Below are 20,885 nucleotides of genomic sequence, written 5' to 3'. Positions count from 1 at the left end.
CTCAACTTCGGATCGGCATGGTCCGAGGGCGCCGACCTTGCCGAAAAAATTCAAACAGAAAAGCGACACGCAGGAAGAAAAGGCACAAATCAATCGCGGCACAGAAACCGCAAATGCTTTCACTCAAAACCGCAACAACTTCCAACAGGAGCATGCGAAATTGGTGCATATAGTATGTGCATGTATGTGTATGTCCATTGACGACATCCTTTACAAAGGCAGATGGTGAATCGAGCTGGTATATGACAACGATGACTGGTTCCTTTCAGAGTTGCGCCTCTCGCTGCTTGATGGTCGACTCCTCCACCACTGATGGGATATACATTGACGTGTATTGGCGCACTTTGGCCCCGACACTCTGCTCTCGACGGTCCTTGCCCTCACGTCGGAACTGCGAGAGGCGATCGATATAGCCGGTAAGCCGCGGAGACTGCGAAGGCCAGAAGCTCGGGTGAAGGGCCATGATGGGCACGGGCTTTTGATGCGACGACTTTTTGCGCAGGATCATGCCCATCTCCTCCATACGAGTGAAGGCTTGCGACAACGTAGCAGCATTGATCGACTCGAGATACGACAATTCTCCCTGCGCATACAAAGTCTTGCCCAGAAGCTGCGTGTGCTTCTCAAAGTCCTTGGCGGCGAACCAAGGCAGCTTGTCGGTGGGGTAGCCTTTGGCTTCAGCGCCTTGCGGGATGAGAGAGAGAAGCGATACAGAAGCGAGCCAGTAGCCCTCGATGAACGGCCAGATAAGGAAGAGGAAGGAATCGAAGTTCTCGCGTCCAATCTCACGCTCCTTTGCGCTAAGCTCGATCGAACCGCCCTCCTCTGGCTTGATGTCGGGGTGCTTTTCGAGGATGCCGTCGGCGACCATGCCATCGATGGTTCGGTCCACGTTGATCTCGAGCGTGTCGACGCCAAAGACAAACTCGTTGCGGAGCACTGACGAGATGAAGAGACATTCGCTCAACAGATTCTTCCTCGTCATCCTCTGCATGGGTGCGGTACCGCCCTGCTTTACCTTGGTGTAGAGGGCGGCAGCGGCGAGCGACTCCGAGACGAAAATGTGGATCACCTGGTTGCGGTAGAAGCTGAGCTCGAACCGTTTTTGCGGCACAAAGGTTGGCTCCATGACGTCCTTTTCCTCGGTGATGAGGCCCTTCATAACGGTGCTTAGCGCACGATCCACCACCTCGCCTGTGTTCATGGCACCAAAGTCGGCGACGGTGAAGCCTTTCTTGGCGATGGCCGCGCGAATCCACTCGACTCTACGGATAAGCTCGCTTCGCGACACGCCGCGACCACGCAGCGTGAGCACCACCGTGCCGATCAGCGCGGCCGGCATCACCACCGAGACCTTGTTGATATCGGCGAGCACGCGGTAGCCAAGCGCCTTGAGCAAGAGCACCTTGTGCACCTCGTTGTTGACAGGGTCAAGCTCCACCTTTTCGTCCTTGTAGCCAGGTGCAGCTCTTCGATCCTTCTGTTCCTTTATGAAGCCCTGAAGAGACCAGGGTGTGTCGAAGCGGATGTCGATGCGACCCATCTTGAGCTGAAGCAGCGAGGAGCTCCCAGAGAGCAGTCCCAAGAGCGACTCGGCCTCCTTCGGCTTGCCAAGCAGCTCCGAGACGTACGTTTCTGATTCGATGACCGAGTCGTATTGCAAGCTGACGGGGCAGATCCAGACATCGTCGGTACGGCCGTTGAGCAAACCCTCGACCACATACTTGAGGATACCGAGCTTTGGTGGGAGAAGCTTGCCGGTGCGTGATCGAGTACCTTCGATGAAGCACTCGAGGTTCCTGCCGCTTGCGAGCAGTGTCTCGACGTACTCTTTGATGACAGCCGGGTACAACTGATCGCCAGAGAATGTACGACGGATGAAAAAGGCGCCACCTTTGCGGAGCACGTCGCCCAAGACCGGCAAATCGAGGTTCTCTCCGGCAATGATGTGGGGTAGTCCAATTCCAAGCCGGAACATGAGCCATGATACGGTAAGGTAATCGATGTGGGACTTGTGGCAGGGGAGGAAGAGGATGCTCTGCTTGCGCTCGGCAGCATAGGCAGCGACCCTGCGAAGCTCGAGCACCTGCGGGACACTGATGTGGATGCCTTGGTGGTACATTCGAGCGAGGATGTTGTTGACTGTAGCTGCAAAGAATTTGATGAAAGAGAGCGAGTCGACGCGCGCCACACTGACCTGCAGGATGGCCAACGCTTCTTCTCTAAGTTGCTGTTCGATTTGGCGCTTCTTGCGTTCTTTGAAGATGGCGAGGTTCTTTTGGGTCTTGTTGGGACCGGTAGGAGAGAGAGGTGGCTGCTCTGGCAACAGATGTTCTACTCTGCTCGACGCCAGCTTTCGGATACGTTCCTGCACCTGTTCGCTGTTGAGCACCGCTCGGATGCTCTCCTCAGAACAGCCGGCGTACAAGATAGGCGCGCCAATATAGTTGGAGTAGCCACGCCAGCCGGTGCCTTGGCCGTAGGCGACGAACTGCTGTAGAAACTCAAAGGGAGACTCGCGGAAGTGTGCTTTGTACGCGGCAACCACGTTGAGATCGCCGAGCTTGTGCTCCTCGGACGTGAGGATGCCTGTCTTGTCTGCTAGACGGCGGTCCTGGCGACGGGCCGAGCCCAGGTCACCCAGCTGTTTTGTCAAGACATTCTTCTCGTCGTCAATCGAAGGCAAGCGTTCTTCTGAGGGCGGTGAAGAATTCGAGCTGCTTGATCCTTGGTGCTGATTGCGTGAGCTGGCGCTTGAAGACGTCCCCGCGGACCCGTCGCTGACCTTGACTCTTGACGAAGAGCCCATGTTGATCGACGAATCCTTGAAAGTTGGTACGGCACAGAAAGTCGCTGCTGTGGAATGGAAGGTGAGAAAGAGGTCAAGATCCCAATCTAGGCTTCGCGGATGCGACGACGGATGCTTGAGATGTGACGTCTGTACAGAGAAGGAGCCGCAGCGATGCTTTCACGGCGTGACATGCATGGTGTTCATCACTTTTTCTGCTCGGAAGAGAAACTCAACTTAAATTGGGTTTCGATGCGGGGAAAGAAAGTGCGCTGTTCGTTGGTGGTGTTAGGCCTCCCAAAGCTACCACCCCACGAAAAAGTGCACGGAGCACACTCCACATTGCGCAGCTATCTCACATCAGAACCGCTCAGTTGCAGAAGAACAGACACTCTCACAAGCGCCTCCAACTCCCAACAGCACCGCACGCTGATCGCTGTCGTCATCAAACGTTCAAAGACAGCACACACTAAACACACTCCTCAACAAATTAGCCCGCAGTGCCACGCGAGCAATCATGTCGGACGAAGAGTTCATCATGGATGATGCGGCGGACGAGGATTACGACTTCGAGTACGAAGAGGACGAAGACCTCGACGATGCCGACGCAGATATCGAGAATCGCTACTACAACGCCAAGAACATCAAGGACTCGGATCCCGATGGCGCGATACGAGAGCTTCAAGCCGTCGTCGACGCCGAAAAGGAAAAGGGTGATTGGGGCTTCAAGGCGCTCAAGCAACAGACCAAGATCAACTTCCATCGGGGACGTCATGCCGAGGCTCTCCAGACATATACGCAGCTTCTTTCTTACACAAAGAGCGCAGTCACGCGCAACTATTCGGAAAAGTCCATCAACAACATCCTCGACTATGTCTCGAATGCCACCGATGTCGGTCTCTCTACGATGCAGTCCTTCTACGACGTTACAAAGTCTGCATTAGAGGACGCAAAGAACGAGCGGCTATCCGTCAAGACCGATCTCAAGCTGGCACGCATCTGGCTTGCGCGAAAGGAATGGGGTCGCCTTGCAAAGTCGTTGAAGGAGCTGCGTGCTTATTGCACCAGTCAGGATGGCAGCGACGATCAGTCCAAAGGCACCATCTTGCTCGAAATATTTGCCCTCGAGATCCAAATGTACGGCGAGGTGGCCAACTACAAGAAGCTCAAGGAGGTCTACAACTCGACGCTCCAGGTCAAGAGCGCCATCCCGCATCCTCGCATCATGGGTGTCATCCGCGAGTGCGGTGGCAAGATGCACATGTCCGAAAAGAATTGGGCCGCCGCACAGGTCGACTTCTTCCAGGCCTTCCTCAATTACGATGAGGCCGGAAGCACGCAGAGAATTCAGGTGCTCAAGTACCTTGTGCTGGCCCACATGCTCATGGGCAGCGATATCAATCCATTCGACTCTCAGGAGACCAAACCTTACAAGAACGATCCCGAGATCGTTGCCATGACCAACCTCGTCGCAGCTTACCAGCGTAGAGAGGTGCATGAAGCCGAAAAGATCTTGCGCGAAAATAAGCGCACCATTCTCGAAGACTCGTTTATTAAAGCCTACATCGACGACGTCTTGCGAGGACTGCGCACCCAGTACATCATCGACACCATCAAGCCCTACTCGCGCATCCAGCTCGCTTACCTCGCACAGCAGCTCAATATTGGTGTCGACCAAGTCGAAGATCTGCTCATGGCGCTCATCCTCGACGACAGCATCAAAGCACGCATCGATCAAGTAGGCCAGTTCGTCGAACTCGATCGCAGCGCCAGCAGCTCGGGCAAGCCACGATACCAGGCGCTCGCAAAGTGGAACGTCGAGCTGGATCGCATCGGGACTTCGGTCCACACCAAGCATTCAACGGGAGCAGCTAGTGGGTCCGGTACTAGCGTCGGTGGCTCGTTCCTCCGCATGGGCATGGGCCTCGGCGGCATGGCGATAGGTATGGGCCCCTCTCTCCGATGATCGAATCACAGCATGAAATTCTTCGCCTCTCGTCTTGCTCTTTGCATCTTGTATTTCTATCATGTTCATCTCAACTTACTAAGCTACTCATTCGCATCGAACTGCTCGAGGTGGCTTCACAGAAGTATCATTTCATTTCGGTCGCATGATGTCATATTGACGGTATTCGCACCAGTCAGCGAGGCACTTGACTCGCTGCTCAGAAAGGAGTAAGGCAAGACGGGCGCTTAGGCGGATGCCTTGACCGTGGCGGCCTTTGCGTATTTGCAGCCGAAGTGAGGGAGGCTGTAGGCACCAGCAGAGGCGAGCAGCTTGTGCGCATCGTTAGCCTGGTACTGAGCAATTTCCTGCTGCTTGGCGTCCGGATCGACATCGTCCTGAGCATCAACGTCCCAAGAAAGGAAGGTGTTGGTCATATTGGGCTCAAAGGAAGCGTCAATGATGCCGAGTCGCTTGCAGTAGTTGGTCACCTTGGTCCAGTCGCGAGGCACGTTGGCGCAGTCGCGCGACATGTAGGCGAACGATCGCTCAAAAATGCGCGCGTTGATGGGTCCCTGCATGCTCTTTTTGAAGAGCTTGAAGTCCTCCCAAGCCTGCTGGGGCTGGGCGAAAAGGTCGTCGGCGGCGCGCTTAACGGCACGCATGAAGGCCCGCACCTTGTCGGGGTGCTGGCTGACAAAGTTGTCGTTGGCAATGTAGAGGATGGAGCAGAAGCAGCAGCATCCGAGCTCGGCGAGCTCGTCGATCCTCAGCATCTTGACGTCCGCCCTGGGTCGGCTCTGTTGCTCGCACCAGTCCTCGAGCTCCACCATCTGGACGTTCTCAAGACCGATGGCTGCGTCGACACGGCCGTCGATGATGGCCTCGGTGGCGTTCATTCCGACACGTACGGCGGTGTAGTCCTCGGGTTTCATTCCAAAGTGGCTGGTGAGCTCGTCGATCTGGATCTTGCCGAACTCGCCAACATAGCCGATTCGTTTGCCTCGGAGGCTCTGGAAGTCGGAAGTGATGCCGCTACCCTCGATGTAGATGATGCCCGTGGCGGGCTCATCCATGAGTGTGCCGATCGAGGTGACGGGATAGTTGCGCATGCCTTTGGCGGCGAGGGTGTGGATCATGGCCTTGAGGCCCATGTCGGCCTTGCCTGTACCGATGATTTCGGTCTGCAGATTTGAGCACAGCGTACGTGTGAGCTGGTCTGAAGAGCAAGTCCAAAGTGATAGATTGAAAGTGTCATTCGAGACTGTTCGAAACTTACCACATCGCTTGGGTCGTTGGGCTCGAGGATGGCCACCTTGATGCCCTCGTTGGCGAAATGACCCTGGGAGGGGAAGAAGACGACGAGCAAATTCAGTAAGACGAGTCGTCACGCGTCTACGATGCAAGGCGAGCGATATTTCGTGATACTCACCTGAGACTGGGCACGGTAGACGGGAAGATGATAGGGCACTGCTTGCCAGTTGGTCAGAAAGGTGATCTTGTCGCTCGACATTGTGGAAAGAATAGATTGGCTGAAATGATGTTGAGATGGGAAGCTGAGTTCAGAAGCACGAAGTGGGAGGGGCCCTATATATCATTTGCCGCTGGCCAACGCGTGCGCCAGACAGACCGACCGCACGAGCCAGTCGTGTTGAGTCAGCAGCTGAGAGAAGACTGGCCACAGACCAATGCCAAGGCACAATTTGCTGGCTTGTGGCTTCATCTGCCATGACTTCTGATCGTAAGGCTACCCGACTTTTTCAGTGTAAAGTTGCTTTGGCTCAGGATCTGCGCGTATCTTTGGGAGGTGGGCAGCTTGGAATGATGCCCTGGATGCAGTGCGCAGCTGCAATTGATCTGAAGGGAAGCCCAAACTTGAGTCGATTCGTTGGTTGCCGCCATCTGACTACAATCGACGAAGGGTCGCCCCTCCTGTTGCTTTCCTGCGTCGAGTCATCTAACATAATAAAATGTAGTCTTTCCGGAATGAAACTACTACAGTCGTGGCAACAAGCTCAGAGGATAGCCGATCGATTTCGGCTAAAGGCTGTAGATGCGTCTCGAAGCCCAATGGCATGAGAAGAGGGAATCGCGAGATGCTCGGCTTCTCCGACGACAGTAGCGGAAGTCTTGGTGGACTCGGCACGTGCGCTTGACGTGCACGGTGCAGTGTGCATAGTATCGGAGAAAGTGTGGGTAAGGTTTCGTGTTTCTGCGGACATGAGTAAGCTTCGCTGCGCCAATGCGTCCATGCCAGTGAGCGAGGTGGAAAGATCCGCAAGCGCCCCTAAAACAAGGGTCTTCAGGTGCGAAAGGGGCGAAAGGTCGCTATCGAGACAGATCAGGATCTAGAGGGAAACGGCGTTCACGGAGAAGAATCGCAATTTGCGCGTTCCGTGGTGCGGGGTCTCGCTTCAGGCGCTTAACCGGTAAGGTTGACGGCCACTCTAACATTCGCTCTCAGCTGTTCAGGACTCTAACATTCTAATTACGACGACGACGACAGGCCAGACCAAACGCGGGCACCTCGCATGTCTTTTTCTCGTTTAGGCTGTCATACTTCTGTAGTCTGCAGCAATGTCTATGAACGCGTGTAAGATCGATCTACGAACACTGACTACAGTAGTGAACGTTAAGAAAGTCGTCTTCGCAGCAACCACCATCTTCAAGTGTCACAAAAATTTCGACTTCCAAGATGCAAAGCATCGCTATGCACTGAGAGCGACACGACCTGCGACGGTCACCCTAGCTAATTTCAACAAGTGAGATGCAGAAGACGGGTCACTAGTCATGTTCGTTGAACGAATCAGAAGTTGAATGGCACTGTGTGGGAGAGATACGAATTCATGCTTCTTCGTCATCATACGGTTTGGATTTAGGAGGACCTTGATGCTTCTCGGGAGGCGCGATCCAGCAAGGCTCATGGTTGAAGCACTCTCGCTGGAGACGAAGTTGCCGTGAACCTGATTCAGTGACACAGATTCTTTGTGATGGGGTGGAGATTGTGGCTGTGGTAGCACGCTAAGAGCAGACCCCATCCTCTCGGCTCGGTTAGCCTGCTATTGACACACAAGCGAAACCAACCTGAAGCAATCGGCTGCAACGCATCGACCCACGAGCTGCCATCCTCATCGGCTAGCAACGGAAAAGGGGTCCCGTAGGCCGCTAAGAAAAAAGAGGAGGCGGTCGTGCTGTCTTTTTAGGTGACCGGCACGGCTCTGCTTGACGTCATCGACGCGGAGTAACAAAGTCTGCGCGCTCTATTTTTCGTTGCTTTTGTTTTTCGAGGTCCGCTCTTGCGACGTAAAAAAAATCTCCGAACAGGCCAACGGCACGGAGTGAACAGCAAACACACACGTCACAAGGGTTGCTTCTCGTGTGGATAGCCGGCACCAAAGCGAGGATCGGAAGGGCAGAGAGAGAGAGTGCTCTCTCCGAATGCCGCTTTGACATACGAAGAAAGCGGAGGTTACTTGGGTTTCCGTTGGAATGCCAGCGGCGGTCTCTGCGGCTCGCATGTGAGCAAATGACAGCTATGTCCGGTCGATGTTCTGGTGCACCAACGCAGAGCGGATGCCATGAATCCCCCACTCGCCCATCCGCACTTGTGTCATTGACGATCCGGGGAAGGCCACGACCCTTACTTCCTCTCATACTACCACCTCTTCGGCGCCTACCTGCAACCTCCTTACATCAAGATCTCCGCAGACAACATGGAAGAGAAGCGTGCACCCAGCGGCTCTCCGCCGCAGTCGTCGACGCCTGGCGGCACACACGCCCCCACTCAGCCCTCGGAGGGCGGCCATCCTCGGACCCACTTCGACGCCGAGAAGCTCGACAAGAAGCTGACGCGCATGCGTTCCGATGGCAAGGTTGAGATCACCGAAGATGAATGCTACGACGAGCTCGGCTACAACTTCCCCACTTGGAAAAAGTGGACGATCCTCACCGTCATCTTTTGGATTCAGGTTTCGATGAACTTCAACACCTCGCTCTACTCGAACGGTCTCACAGGCATCTCGGAGGAGTTTGGTGTTAGTCTGCAGGCGGCGCGATGCGGTGCCATGATCTTCCTGGTCGCATATGCCTTCGGATGCGAGCTGTGGGCTCCGTGGTCCGAAGAAGTGGGACGAAAGCCCATCCTGCAGCTCAGTCTCTTCTTGGTCAACATCTGGCAACTTCCCGTCGCCCTCGCTCCCAACTTTGCCTCGATCATGGTAGGACGCTTCCTGGGCGGTCTTTCGTCGGCTGGTGGCTCCGTGACGCTCGGAATGATCGCCGACATGTGGGACGTCGACACCCAGCAGTACGCCGTAGCGTACGTCGTGTTCTCTTCGGTGGGCGGCAGTGTCCTTGGCCCCGTCGTCGGCGGCTTTGTTGAAGCGAACCTGAATTGGCGGTGGACCATCTGGATCCAGCTCATCTTCGGAGGTGCTGTTCAGCTTGCGCACCTTTTGCTCGTCCCCGAGACTCGTTCGACCATCATGATGGATCGCATCGCCAAGAAGTGGCGCAAGTCCGGCAAGAACCCCAACATCTATGGACCCAACGAGCTTCGTCCTTTCAAGGAGCGCTTTTCTGCCAAGGAGATTCTCGTCACCTGGATTCGACCTTTCCATATGTTCCTGACCGAGCCCATCGTCTTGGTGCTCTCTCTTCTTTCCGGGTTCAGCGACGCGCTCATCTTTATTTTTCTGCAATCGTACTCTCTGGTGTACAAGCAGTGGAACTTCAGCACCGTCGACGTCGGTCTTGCATTCTTGCCACTTCTGGTCGGATACTTCATCGGCTACGGTATTTACATCGTTGCCATCGGGCACATGCGGAAACTCAAGGCCGCCAAACCGGATAGCGAGTATGCGCAGTTCGAGTCGCGTCTTTACTGGCTCTTGTTCGTGGTACCGCTCCTGCCGATCGGCCTAATCGGATTCGCCTGGACCTCGGTCGGCCCGCCTGTCCACTGGATGGGCACCATGGTGTTCGCCGCCTGTATTGGGGTAGGGAACATTTCTATATATGCTTCTACAATTGGTCAGTCTTTCTTCACGGTTCCACTATCGCTTTCGTCGTCACCAACATCAAACCTGATGATGGTGCTGCGAGCAATCAAGATGGCGACGAAGACGAGTGTTCCTCCGTGACGTGAATGCCGAATACTGACACGCGCCACAATTCATTTTCTCCCCATTCCATTTTTCATTTCATTTCACATGCAACAGATTACATGATTGCCGCCTACGGACCGTACTCTGCTTCTGCAACGGGAGGCAATGGCTGGAGTCGAGACTTCCTGGCTGGTGTGCTGACGATTCCAGCCACACCTTTCTACACCAACATTGGACGGTCAAAAGGTCGCAACCTCGAGTACGCATCGACGATCCTGTTCTGCATTGCTACAGTGCTGGTAGGGGCGGTGTACGTGATCTTTTGGAAGGGACCTGTCTTGCGCAAACGGTCTCCATTTGCGCAGCAGCTGGACGCCGAGCGAAAAGGTGCACCTGAACGTGATGGTCACAAGGAAAGGCTGACGGGATCGCACAAGAGGCCAGTCAGTGGCCTCGGCTCGCGTCGAAACTCGTACTACACGTCGCAGAACGCCGCTTCTCGCAATGCCTCTCGCAACGCCTCGCGCAACGTTTCGAGAAACCCTTCGAGGAACGTGTCTCGAGCCAACTCGCTTTCTGGCGACAGCAGCAGCGCCGAGGTGCCTGCCAGGACTGCATAGATGACATTATGCTTCCGACCCTATACACACCCTCCAACGATGATATGAATCTCCGTGCGAAGTCAAGTACGCTTTGCAGTCCAACGTATCGTCCATGTAAACCAACTCCCGTATAATGGAACCTGATCTCCAGCAACGGTTCATAACAACGCTCCGACTGGGTATGAAATTGACAGAGAGCGTCGCTGAAGCTGGCTTTGTAATGCCTGCTTGTTTCTTCTTTTCCTTTGTCGGAGACAAGCGGCGGTGCCGAACACCGTAAATACCCGTGCCTGTCGGGATTCTGTACACTTCCGTTCGGCAAGAAAGCCAGGGGGAAGCGGCATCGTACCGATTGGCGCTGCAAGTGACCCGAATAAGAACATCCGCCGAGACTAGGTGCTGACTGACCTCGCAGGAAGCTTGCATGCCAGGTTCGGCGAGTGGCCCAGTTGTGTTGCCTTGGTGAGGTAGCGATGGCTCTCGTGAGTGCGTCTGCTGCCAGTGTTTGTTGCTTCAGAGTAGCCGAGAGTCGAAAACAGAGTGTCGCAAATCAAACGCCGAGACTCTAAAGTTAGTTTTGGTGCATTCCGCTCCGCGTCGCGAAATCGATTAGGAAGATCGGCGAATAAAAAGACAGGATTGAGATTGTTCCTGTCTTTTGGGTCGATGTGCCAATAGTGCGGAATTCTTCGTGGGCTCGGATCGGAAAGGTGCGGCAAGGTCTTTGGTAGATCTGAGCAGCCTTCGGGTGCCATGGCGAACAGCATCAACGGAGGACGCCTGCCTAATCAGGCTGCTCGCAAGGCGAGTCACGTCAGACCCATCCAAGGAAAGGCGAGATCTACCCACAGCGTCTCACGAGATCGCATTTGGAACCTTCTGCACGCTGACCGGCTACAGAGACAGCGCCTACACACAGCGCGCATCGGTCATTATCATTGAAACCCATAAGATCTGCAGCAACAACGCCATGACGGGCTGCAAGTCGGGATGATCAAGGCCCGGTGAAATCTGGTTCCATTCTGTCAAAATATTCTCAAAGAGACCGCCCAAGTCTAAATTCCGTGGTGGCTCTCATCTCCTGCAGAACTTTGAGCTGGTCAGCCGAGAGCGCAGGGTGCACCTGTGCTCGACCTGCGTCGTTGCCCGACACCGCTCGCGTGTGCGTTGGAATTTTACACTCTCTTTTTGAAACCCACACGAAAGGCAGCGAGGTGCAACAGCCTCTTGCATCAATTTTCAGCATGCGGTGCAGCAGCCAAGAGCGAGCGAGTCAGCTCGCACGGCCAACTGCGTCAAAGCGAAGCGCAGTCGCGAATTTTAAGGCTTTTGCAGAGAGACCCTGTGGCTGGCCGTTTGACCGTCGATTTCCAATCGGAGCCACCCGACAGGCTCTCTAGCGTTCAGACAGTCATCGTGGCATTCTCTCTATTGTCACAATCACTCCATTGTCGCCTCGACTCTTCGTCACACCTCTTCCGTGCGCATCGCAGCATCCCAGGTCAAGCCACGGCCCTCTTCGGTAGCCACCAATCGTTCGTCACGTCGAGGTCATCTACGCCAATCCAGTCGCCACAGCCATCTATTTCGTTCGGCACCGACTACCAGGCGACGTGCAGACCGTTGAAGTTTCAGAGCGCTCCATCCCTGCCACATGATCCGAACTTAGCTGCCGTTGCAAGGAGCAATCAAACAACCCGCTACAAACCCTACTGAAAAGCGATTCCGCCAACGCTGTGCAGCGGCCGACGTTTCCCCTTGGCCTATATTGTCGCCGCGCTGCATGCTTTGCTAGGCGCACCGGTCTCTCGTCCTCTCTCCATCGAACCGCTCGCACTCGATCCTCGATCGTATCGACAGGCTTTGGCGCCGATCTTGATGGCGCTCCGTCGGCTCGCCTCGACTCTGTGAGGCGCTAAGCGTTGTGTCGCAAGCATCATGTCCTCCGATTGCTCCATCCCGCAGTCAGAGACGTCCTCTCCCTCTTCCAGCACCATTCTTGAAGCGACAACCTCCTACTCTTCATCCACCGATCGTCCTTCCAACGCTCAGCCTAGCTCACGATCGCTCTGTGATAACGGCACGCCCGCCTTCCCTGACAATCATGGCTATCTCAGTGCGAGCTACGAAGCCAAAGGCAAACGTAGAGCCAGCGAGGAAGACATCAGCGTCTCGCATTCCGATGATATTCGTCATCTCTCCGAAGGCTTAGACGATATCTCCATCGACTCGGCGACCTCATCGCCATCCCAACTGCATTCGTCAACCTCCGGACTGGGCTCTCGAGGAGCAACTCCAGAAGACTCAGCGTCAGTTAAACCACCAGATCGAGAGCGACGTTTCAGAAAGGGTCGGGAAAGTGTTTCCCGCTCCGTCGCGCCCAGTCCGCTGCGCTCCGCTTTGAACGCTTCACCGACCACAGGCAGTGCATCCCAGTTCGTCTTGCTCCTTGGTCAGCCTGCCTCAGTCTCCGCCTCGCTTTCTGCACCCAACAAGAGTTCAACGGCCACCACATCTGCCGCATTACCCTCCCTCTACAAGGCCAGCCGTGGCCGAAGTGCCAATGTCAGTCCCAGTCGTAGATGGGATCGTCGCGGTGCCAGCGCTACTGTCCTCAGCGGCGCCAGCGCAAGTGGCAGCGGTGGCGAAGGCGACGAACCGAGTGACGAAGACACCACAAGTCGACCAGTTGGACAACAGCACAGAACTGACGAGCGAGAGATCCGGCCCTCCTCGCGCTCATCGAACCGTCGCCTCTCGGTCCCAAGGGAAGAGGCCCTTTTTCCTTCTGACGACGACGACGACGACGAATCACCACCGTTCTCGCCTACAGAAGAAGTAAGAAGCGGGCCTCTTGACCAGATCGAAAAGCATCGCCGCCGGTCACGACGCTGGTCCAGCACCGAGCGCGATCGCCGACGAGGCATGCGCATCCTCTTGCAGGAACGCAAGAACGAGATTCTAGACTCTGTCGAAACGCTGCGTGTCTCACGATCCAAAGCTTCCGGCCGTGGCCGAACTCGATCCACGACGCGTGCCAACAGCGCCAACGAGGACGACTGCTCCGACCTCGAAACGTCCTCCTTGCCCTCCAGCTGCACTAGCAGCTGCGATCTCAATTACGTCCCATCGCGATCGCGTGCAGAAACGGTCGCCATTCCTATCAAGGAAGCCAGAAGCCGCAGGAGCAGTCCGAGAGGCGGTGCACAAGATGCTTCGGTGAGCGTTGCATCCAGTCTGGGCCAAGTACCTTCTTCCACCGATGGTAGCGACGATCGTTCGCCTGCTGCATCAACGCCGTCCACCTCGCTCATCCAGCGGAGCCCTCCTGGTTTCACTGCGCTCAAGCCTATAGTCGCTATTCCGGTGCTTTCCGACTCCGACCCTCTCCTCGGTCTGTCCACGCCCAGCGTTGAAGACATGATCCAGGTAGACCAGGTCGAGTTCTTCCCCGAGGAAGCCATCTCAGCACAGCTCGCCTCAGCCAAAGTCAAGCGAAAAACGTCACCAAAGCGCTCCAAAAAGTCCTCCTGGATCATCGGAGACTTTGAGAGCGAGCCTGAGAGCGATGAAGACCCCAAGCCGGCGAAACGTAGCCTCGACAGTGCCGTTGACCGCCGCAACGTCACCGCCATCAGCAGTTCGCCTCCGTCATCATCGCCGAGCAGCTACCAGGCCCGCCTGGCAAGCCTGCAAAGTCAGCTTCGAATCTGGTCTCGCACTCAGGACGCTCCTGTACAATCCAGAGTCCGCCAAATTTCGTCTGGCTCCGAGGATCAAGCGGATGCTGAAGCTGATGCCAAAGAAGGCGAATCGAATGGCGCCAGTCTCTTGTCCGCCAGCTGGCGAAATTTGACGCGGCTGCCGAACCTCATCCTCTTGCCCGGTCTCGCTGCAAGACAAGCGCGCGAATCTCTCGCCTCGGCGTCGAAAGCTCAAACCAACGGCTCCGACGGCAGCAACTCTGACGCTGCCGCTCCCTTGTCGTCGAACGACGACTTTGCGCAAATTTATCGACTTGCCAGCGCCAGTCAAGGCCTCCCAGACGAAAAGACGCTACAAGCTCAACGCGACGTGGCTCTGAAGACTGGGAGGCCGCCCTCGCCATCGCCCAGCCCGTCTCCTCCCACGTCTCTTCTAGGCTCACGTCAGAGCAGCAACGACAGCATCAGCACCACCGATAGATCGATCCAGACATACGGTCTGCCCGGTAATTCCCGTCGTGGTAGAGGTGTTGCATCACCTCTCGAAGCCGACCGCGATCCGTCTGCCTATGTGTCTGGTCTCGGCCAGCCCATCGACCCTGATACCGAGCTGTCATCCGTCGTGCAGCTTCAGACCTTCCGCAGTCGAAGCAGGAGCCGACCAGCAGACGTAGGCCAAAGAGGTCGCTCTGACCAACAGCCACGCAGCGCCTCACCGCGTCATTCTGCCGACAGGGATGGTCACGAGTTGAGGCAAGGAAGGCTGTCTCCCAAGAAGCTTGGGCAGCCTGTCGAATTGGAACCAACTCATGAGGAGACGGCGCAGGGCCCTAGTGGGATCCCTGCCAAAGCTGCGGCATGGTCGTCAGCGTGCACGGCAAGAGCACCAGAGCTGCTCGCAGTTCAGATTCCAACACCAGACATTAACGGATCTCTCGCAAGATCGCGGCTCGGACGGCACGATGTTTTTGGCGAAGGCCCGAAGCCGACAGACACTGCGTCTGCTCCCACTTCACCTACCTATCGAAAGCAGGCTCTTTCGTCTTCGGCGACAACCAGTGGCGATGAGACCGACAGCGTCCCGTCGCCGCCGAGCCAGGGTGGAATGGAGGGGGATGCATCCCTCGACGTGGATGGATTCCGCGTTGTGCGGCGCAGAAATCGTCGAAGATCTTCCGGTCCCAAGTCATTGCGACCTAAGGTCGACGCACTCGTCCCGCAAGGCTATTCTGCTTTTGCCATCGATGAAAGCGAGGAAGCTGCAGAGGGAGCGGAATCGGATGGCGAGACGACGCCTTCGCCCACGCCAGCTCGTAGGAGCCGAGCTCGGCGTGGACGTGCCTCTTCGCCTCACCGGTCCACGCGTCAATGCGCTGTGGGTCTGTTTGGCGGAGGCATGCCCCAGACTCACTCCTCCTCCTCCTCGAAGGAGTTTTCTCCGTCATCCTCTCGATCGCGTCGGAGCGGGAACAGGGAAGGATCGCATATCAGCATCTCTACACCTATTCGCAGCGTTCGATCGTCGCCTGACCTCACGTACGCCGCAGCAGCTGCTGTCAATGCTGCACTCGGGGGAGACCAGGAAGGCGAAGCACAGACCAAAGGAGAACCCTCCCCACCACGTGGATCGAGGGGACGCAGGGGGGCTGTCAAGGTCGTTGCGTCTTCGGTCGGACAGCGTGCACCACCTCCTCAACCTCTGTTGCTCAGTGGAATGGAGGGCTTGCGTCGAGGACCCTCGTACCCACCTCGTGCCGGCGAACGCTTCGAAGATGGAGCTGCCGCTGGGACTGAGGCATGGGAGGAAGACCCATCATCGTCGACCTCAGGAGGTGCTGCGCGCGGCGGACGTGGTCGTAGTGCGTCCAGCCCTACCTGCGGCAACGCATCACCGCAACCCTTGCGCTTCCGACTTCTGAGCAACTCGTCGCATCTGCTCATGCTGTCGCTGGAACTCGACATGATCAAAAAGCAAAAGATTTCGGCGCCTCTGAAGCCACGCTGGGGCAAGCATCGTGCCAACGACTTCAATCCGCTGCCTTCCACCATCTCGTCCGCATCATCTGCCGCCCTCTACGCCACGTCCAAGTATCTCCGCTCGCCCTTCACGGCCTCACGTGACGACAAGGAGGTTGACGGTAGTGACGACAACGAGACGGAAGCGGGCGAGTGTCACAATGCCCGATGTTCGCCATGTGATCAAGTCGGGTCTCAGGTAGAGTTGGTAGCCCCATCGCTCACGATTGGCACAGCTGCAGCCGCAGTAGCGGTTCATCGACCGGCGGGCTCGTCGATGGCGTCCGGGCTGCGCAATCCAAGAAGCAGACTGCGCTACTCGTGGAGCGTTGCAGACATCGCTTCGGTACTAGATACCGCCGCATCCGTCTAGATTTGGTTAAACCTAACTGCACAAGATCACTATGTCCCACACTTGACACGACAGGGACCGTTGACTTGGCACCCCATTTATACGCACTACATTTTCTCTCGCTCTTCTTACAATTTGCATGCCTCGAGACTTGTTCGCACATTCAATCTTGCACCAGACGTGATGACGGTTTGTGTCGGAGTAAAAACGAAAAGTGAATTCCATCGTATCCATCTGATCCTAAGCAGGGATGATTACAATCACTTGAACATGTCACTCGTATCGGCGTTAGCCATAAAGCTCCAGACACCCTCTACACCGAGATCGTTAGGATCGTCCTTTATGGTGATCTCTGGTCTGCCCGGGATGCGACCGTTGACGATTAGATCTTTGCTTTCATCCAGCGAACCCGTTTCTTCCGGCTTGATCTTTTCGTCCGGTGTATCTTGCGCCATGGGAGGACCTTGGAAAACCATCTTGCCCAAGCCAAGGCTCAACTTGAGCATGTTGACTGCCGGCTGGAACTCCTGCATCTCGACTTTTTGAGCCCCAGAAGTCTTGGCCTGGATGTCCCTCAGAATGTTCTCGGTAGCAATGTCAGCCATGTTCCAAGCTTGGTATCCGGCGTTCAGCGCTCCGAAAGCATCAGCGACGTCGCCGATAGCGTACACATTGCTGAGCTTGCCGGACTCGTGACCGAGGTGCTCGGCGAGGTGATGCTCTTCGCCATTGTTGAGGTCGGCACCGTGGGCTTTCTTGTCGAGGAAGCAGTCGCAATCGCCACACGGTGGTTTGGCGTCAAACGGCTGCTGCGCTGCATCGCGTGGATCGGGTACTGCGACTTGCAAGCTTCGATGTACGCGGACAAGACGACTGCCGGGATCGACCGAGCTCGGGCTGAGCTTGGCCATCAGCGACGAGTTGGGCTGCTGACCGGTACAGAGGAGCAACAGATCGCATTCGAAGGATTTGCCACCGGTGGTGCGGACGAGCTTGCGCCCGCTGCCGATGCACATACCTTCCTGATGAGCCTGTTCGCCTTCGCCCTTCGCATCGCCCGTCACGCAGACCTCTACTTTGACGGGCTTGGCAGCCTTTGCGGCCACAGCGGTACCGTTGGCACCGACAGCATTGGCTGCCGAGTTCTGCACAGTGGAACCACGTGGGCAGCCTTCGGTGAGAGCCAGACGCTCACCGAGCACGACATTGACACCAAGCTTCTTGAGCCTATGATAGGCAATGTCATGGACGCGCTCATCAAAGTTGGGCAGGAGCTGCTTCCTCGAATGGATCAGGGTGACCTTCTTGCCTGGATGCACCGAGGCGATGTCAGTGGCGAACTGCACGCCAAGAGCACCGCCACCGACGAGGACAATCTCGTTCGAGTCTTTGACGCGGTCCTGGATCTCGCGCATCCAGTCGGTTCCGTCGGCCTTGAAGCGAGCTTCGGTACGAAGCGGATCTGGGAGGTGACTGCCGAGCGCGTAGACGAGATGCGAGTAAGGGATCTGGACACTGTCGATGGCCCAGAGCGACTTCTTCTGCGAGAATTGAGACAGATGGTGAGACGAAGAGGACGAGGTAGGAGTGACAGTGACGTGGGTCGGAGAGATGTCGGTGACGGTAGCCTGTAGAACAATGTGAGGCGACGAGTTTTCGAATCCTTTCGCAATATTGTGTTGACTATCTCGCTCGTTGTGACCATCCAAGTCGAGACCATGCTCGACGGCATCGCTGAGCTCTGTGACCTGAATTTCAGGTCTGCCCAACTTTTCCTCCTGACGTGCTTTGGCGGCACTCTGCGCAAGCTCGGACTCGAAGCCTTTGGAGCTAGCAACCTTGATGTCGGTTTCGATGTACGAGGAAGCTGCGGTGCTGGCTACGTCGTAGGCGGAGCTGCCGGAATCTGAGTCGGCAGCGCTGGAATCCGTAGAGACGGACAGCTGAGAGGAGTGCCGACTGTCCTGCGAACGGCCGCGAGACGAGACGGGCGAGTCAGAGCGAGACGCCGTCACATCTTCATCGACGCTGGCGTTGAGCGAGGCGGCGGTCACTGGGGAATCCTCAGGAACATCGGGCATAGAACTTGGGGTTGAGGCCGAAGCGGCGGCTCTGCGTGAAGAACCGAGTCTGTGGTCCGACGATGACGAGGTTGAGCCCATCTCGAGCGCGTTGCGCGTGACGGTGGATGCAGGTGTAGCAGACGGAGCTGGATTCGGTGATGGAGCCGAGTGCTTGGTAGCTGCGGCAGCGGAACGGCCGCGCTGGAGATGGGATTGTGGACGAACAGGAGCATGCTTGAAAATGCTCGAGTAAGGGATGAAGGCCTTGTGTTCGTGTCCTGGCAGGACAGAGAAGCGTGGAAAGACGTAGAGATGGTTGAAATGCGAGTTGCGCTCGATGAGGATGACGCGGTGAGTGGGAGGCAGCTTCTGGGCCAAGACGGTGGCAGCGTGCATACCACCATACGAGCCACCGAGCACAACTACATTCTGCGTGTGCGCTTCGGAGGCATCTGCGGAGGCTCCAGAGCGAGTATGGATGCTATTGGATGGACCTGCGATGGCTGATGTGGATGTGGAAGCAGAAGCGTTCGGCTTCTTGATTCGAATGGGCTGCGCCATTGCTGATGAGAGACGCACGCGCGTGCTGCTGGTTATATTGCGTAAAAGACCTGTGGAATCGGTGGAGAAGCGTCGAAGCAGCGAGCCGACGGGAAGCGAGCGAGACGCTCTGGAAGCTCTCGACGGAATCACCGACACAATGAAAGTTGACGTAATGGTGGGACACCGCAGATCTCGAGGTGGCGAACCTGGCCTGATGGAATTGTATCAGGCTGAAGATGCGTGCGCGATAGATCTAGAAGATGGTGGCGATGGTATTGATGGAAGTAGCGCAGAAGGTAAGTACGACGCAACGGAGCTGTTCGGGTTGGGTGGAAGTCGTTTGGGACTTGGCAACGAGGAGAAGGCAAATGCACCAGTGAGCGTCACGGCTTTCGTTCAAACGTGAATCATGCGGCAGGATCAACGGCAGCTCAGCAGTCTCACCGAGCATCGACAAGGGAATTTTGAAATTCGCATTTTTGTTTCTCCACCGCAGCCGGCCAGCCCGCCACACACACCAAAAGTCGGCAGACTGTCTCTCTGTCTGTCTGGCTGTCTGCCTGCCTTACTGTAGTTGGCTCGGACCGAGCTTTCGCCTGAACCGATTGGGCCTCTTCTGGCAATCTGATTATTTTGATGATTGGTTCGTTCCTGCAAACCAAGCTTCCGACAACGCCGCCGAGTCAGCAACTTTGATCATGGCTCGCGTTCCCTCGGATGTTTGCGCATCGCACCTCTCGCTCTGCGAACCGAACTAGTTTGTGATCACATAGCGGAAACGCGCCGGTGCCGAGTCAATGCCCTTTCTCCCTCGTCAATGACCCGACCTTGGCAGACAATGATGTTGGCATTCCTCTGAGCACTCGAGATCGACAGTTGACTTCCAAGGCTCTTCCGTGCTGACAATGTCCTCCTCACTTGCAAAGAGGTAAGATGTTTGGCTATGCGGCACAAAGGAAGAGGCTCGACGCTTGGCCCAGATGCAGATGAGGCCAAGCCGTGCCAGCGACCGCCAAGAAATCGACGTGCAACCTCGCAATCTGATAGGCCAAAGTGGGAGGAGCATTTTTGCATCTCTCTGGAATTTACGCAACCAGCCGCGCCGTTCGAAATCTGATAAGCGGAGCAAGACGGATCTGGATGATAGTCTCCCTCTCTCGCGCTGCACATTTGACGCGAACGATCAGCAAACGTGCAGCATCCTGAGGAATGGTCCGAATCGACTCGGCGTCCTTTTCAAGGCTGGCAACAATCGTGCAGTGTACGTCCATTTCGCAGAACGAGACCGCACTGTGAAAGAGACATAAGAATGCCGACTTAACAGTTTTCTGTCAACTTTTGGACCCGGCCGATAGATCATGGGCCCCTTCGTGCTCACGTCGGGTGTCGGGGCGTTCAACGCGTTTTGGCTGCCAAAATTTTTGTGGTTCTGTCAAGGCGAGCGAGACAAGGTTTTGGAAGAAAGCTTCGAGGGGTGCAACAGCAGCTGCCGCCTGGACCAGGGTCGTGCGAAGAAATTTGTCCATGACTGACTCCACAGCGATTTGTTGAAGGCGTTTTGACAGCTTCTTTTGGTGATTCCAGCCAAGCAAGTGTTGGCAGCAGCAAACCCAACTCGTATCGACACTGCCGGCCGCAGAACACCTTCTCTTTCTTCTTCTTTCTGGTGGTCGGCCCACTCCGAACTCACTGCTCCTTACCATCCGTCCTCCGCCTCTTCGGTGCTCCACATTTGTCGCGCGTCCATTTCGTCTCACACCAGAGACG

General features: G+C 56.1%; 10 protein-coding genes across 10 annotated transcripts; 5 read left to right on the top strand and 5 right to left on the bottom strand.

Annotated features, from left to right (window-relative positions):
* Positions 1–265: 265 nt before the first annotated feature.
* PHSY_007204 (acyltransferase) lies at positions 266–2,809 on the bottom strand (the record flags this gene model as incomplete). The annotated part of the gene is made up of 1 exon (XM_012337798.1): positions 266–2,809. The coding sequence occupies one exon, from the start codon at positions 2,807–2,809 to the stop codon at positions 266–268; it is 2,544 nt and encodes an 847-aa protein (XP_012193188.1).
* A 517-nt stretch (positions 2,810–3,326) lies between these two features.
* PHSY_007203 (hypothetical protein) lies at positions 3,327–4,754 on the top strand (the record flags this gene model as incomplete). Its single annotated transcript, XM_012337797.1, has 1 exon — positions 3,327–4,754. The coding sequence occupies one exon, from the start codon at positions 3,327–3,329 to the stop codon at positions 4,752–4,754; it is 1,428 nt and encodes a 475-aa protein (XP_012193187.1).
* Positions 4,755–4,981: 227 nt separating this feature from the next.
* PHSY_007202 (protein NMT1) lies at positions 4,982–6,246 on the bottom strand (the record flags this gene model as incomplete). The annotated part of the gene is made up of 3 exons (XM_012337796.1): positions 4,982–5,917; positions 6,013–6,075; positions 6,166–6,246. 3 exons carry the CDS (start codon positions 6,244–6,246, stop codon positions 4,982–4,984), a joined length of 1,080 nt encoding a protein of 359 aa, XP_012193186.1.
* A 2,200-nt stretch (positions 6,247–8,446) lies between these two features.
* On the top strand, positions 8,447–9,874 carry PHSY_007201 (multidrug transporter; the record flags this gene model as incomplete). The annotated part of the gene is made up of 1 exon (XM_012337795.1): positions 8,447–9,874. One exon carries the CDS (start codon positions 8,447–8,449, stop codon positions 9,872–9,874), a length of 1,428 nt encoding a protein of 475 aa, XP_012193185.1.
* Positions 9,875–9,957: 83 nt separating this feature from the next.
* On the top strand, positions 9,958–10,458 carry PHSY_007200 (multidrug transporter; the record flags this gene model as incomplete). Its single annotated transcript, XM_012337794.1, has 1 exon — positions 9,958–10,458. One exon carries the CDS (start codon positions 9,958–9,960, stop codon positions 10,456–10,458), a length of 501 nt encoding a protein of 166 aa, XP_012193184.1.
* A 374-nt stretch (positions 10,459–10,832) lies between these two features.
* Positions 10,833–11,207, bottom strand: PHSY_007199 (DEHA2G18678p; the record flags this gene model as incomplete). The annotated part of the gene is made up of 1 exon (XM_012337793.1): positions 10,833–11,207. The coding sequence occupies one exon, from the start codon at positions 11,205–11,207 to the stop codon at positions 10,833–10,835; it is 375 nt and encodes a 124-aa protein (XP_012193183.1).
* A 1,171-nt stretch (positions 11,208–12,378) lies between these two features.
* On the top strand, positions 12,379–16,533 carry PHSY_007198 (hypothetical protein; the record flags this gene model as incomplete). Its single annotated transcript, XM_012337792.1, has 1 exon — positions 12,379–16,533. One exon carries the CDS (start codon positions 12,379–12,381, stop codon positions 16,531–16,533), a length of 4,155 nt encoding a protein of 1,384 aa, XP_012193182.1.
* Positions 16,534–16,772: 239 nt separating this feature from the next.
* Positions 16,773–18,971, bottom strand: PHSY_007197 (hypothetical protein; the record flags this gene model as incomplete). The annotated part of the gene is made up of 1 exon (XM_012337791.1): positions 16,773–18,971. The coding sequence occupies one exon, from the start codon at positions 18,969–18,971 to the stop codon at positions 16,773–16,775; it is 2,199 nt and encodes a 732-aa protein (XP_012193181.1).
* Positions 18,972–19,053: 82 nt separating this feature from the next.
* Positions 19,054–19,524, top strand: PHSY_007196 (ABC transporter; the record flags this gene model as incomplete). Its single annotated transcript, XM_012337790.1, has 1 exon — positions 19,054–19,524. One exon carries the CDS (start codon positions 19,054–19,056, stop codon positions 19,522–19,524), a length of 471 nt encoding a protein of 156 aa, XP_012193180.1.
* Positions 19,525–20,203: 679 nt separating this feature from the next.
* On the bottom strand, positions 20,204–20,850 carry PHSY_007195 (hypothetical protein; the record flags this gene model as incomplete). The annotated part of the gene is made up of 2 exons (XM_012337789.1): positions 20,204–20,408; positions 20,819–20,850. 2 exons carry the CDS (start codon positions 20,848–20,850, stop codon positions 20,204–20,206), a joined length of 237 nt encoding a protein of 78 aa, XP_012193179.1.
* Between the last annotated feature and the right edge of the window lie 35 nt (positions 20,851–20,885).

The sequence above is a fragment of the Pseudozyma hubeiensis genome (genome assembly GCF_000403515.1).
Source record: "Pseudozyma hubeiensis SY62 DNA, scaffold: PHS68, whole genome shotgun sequence".
Lineage (NCBI taxonomy): Eukaryota > Fungi > Basidiomycota > Ustilaginomycetes > Ustilaginales > Ustilaginaceae > Pseudozyma > Pseudozyma hubeiensis.
Note: the sequence above shows the minus strand (reverse complement) of the source record. Positions and strands in the feature narration are given on the sequence as shown.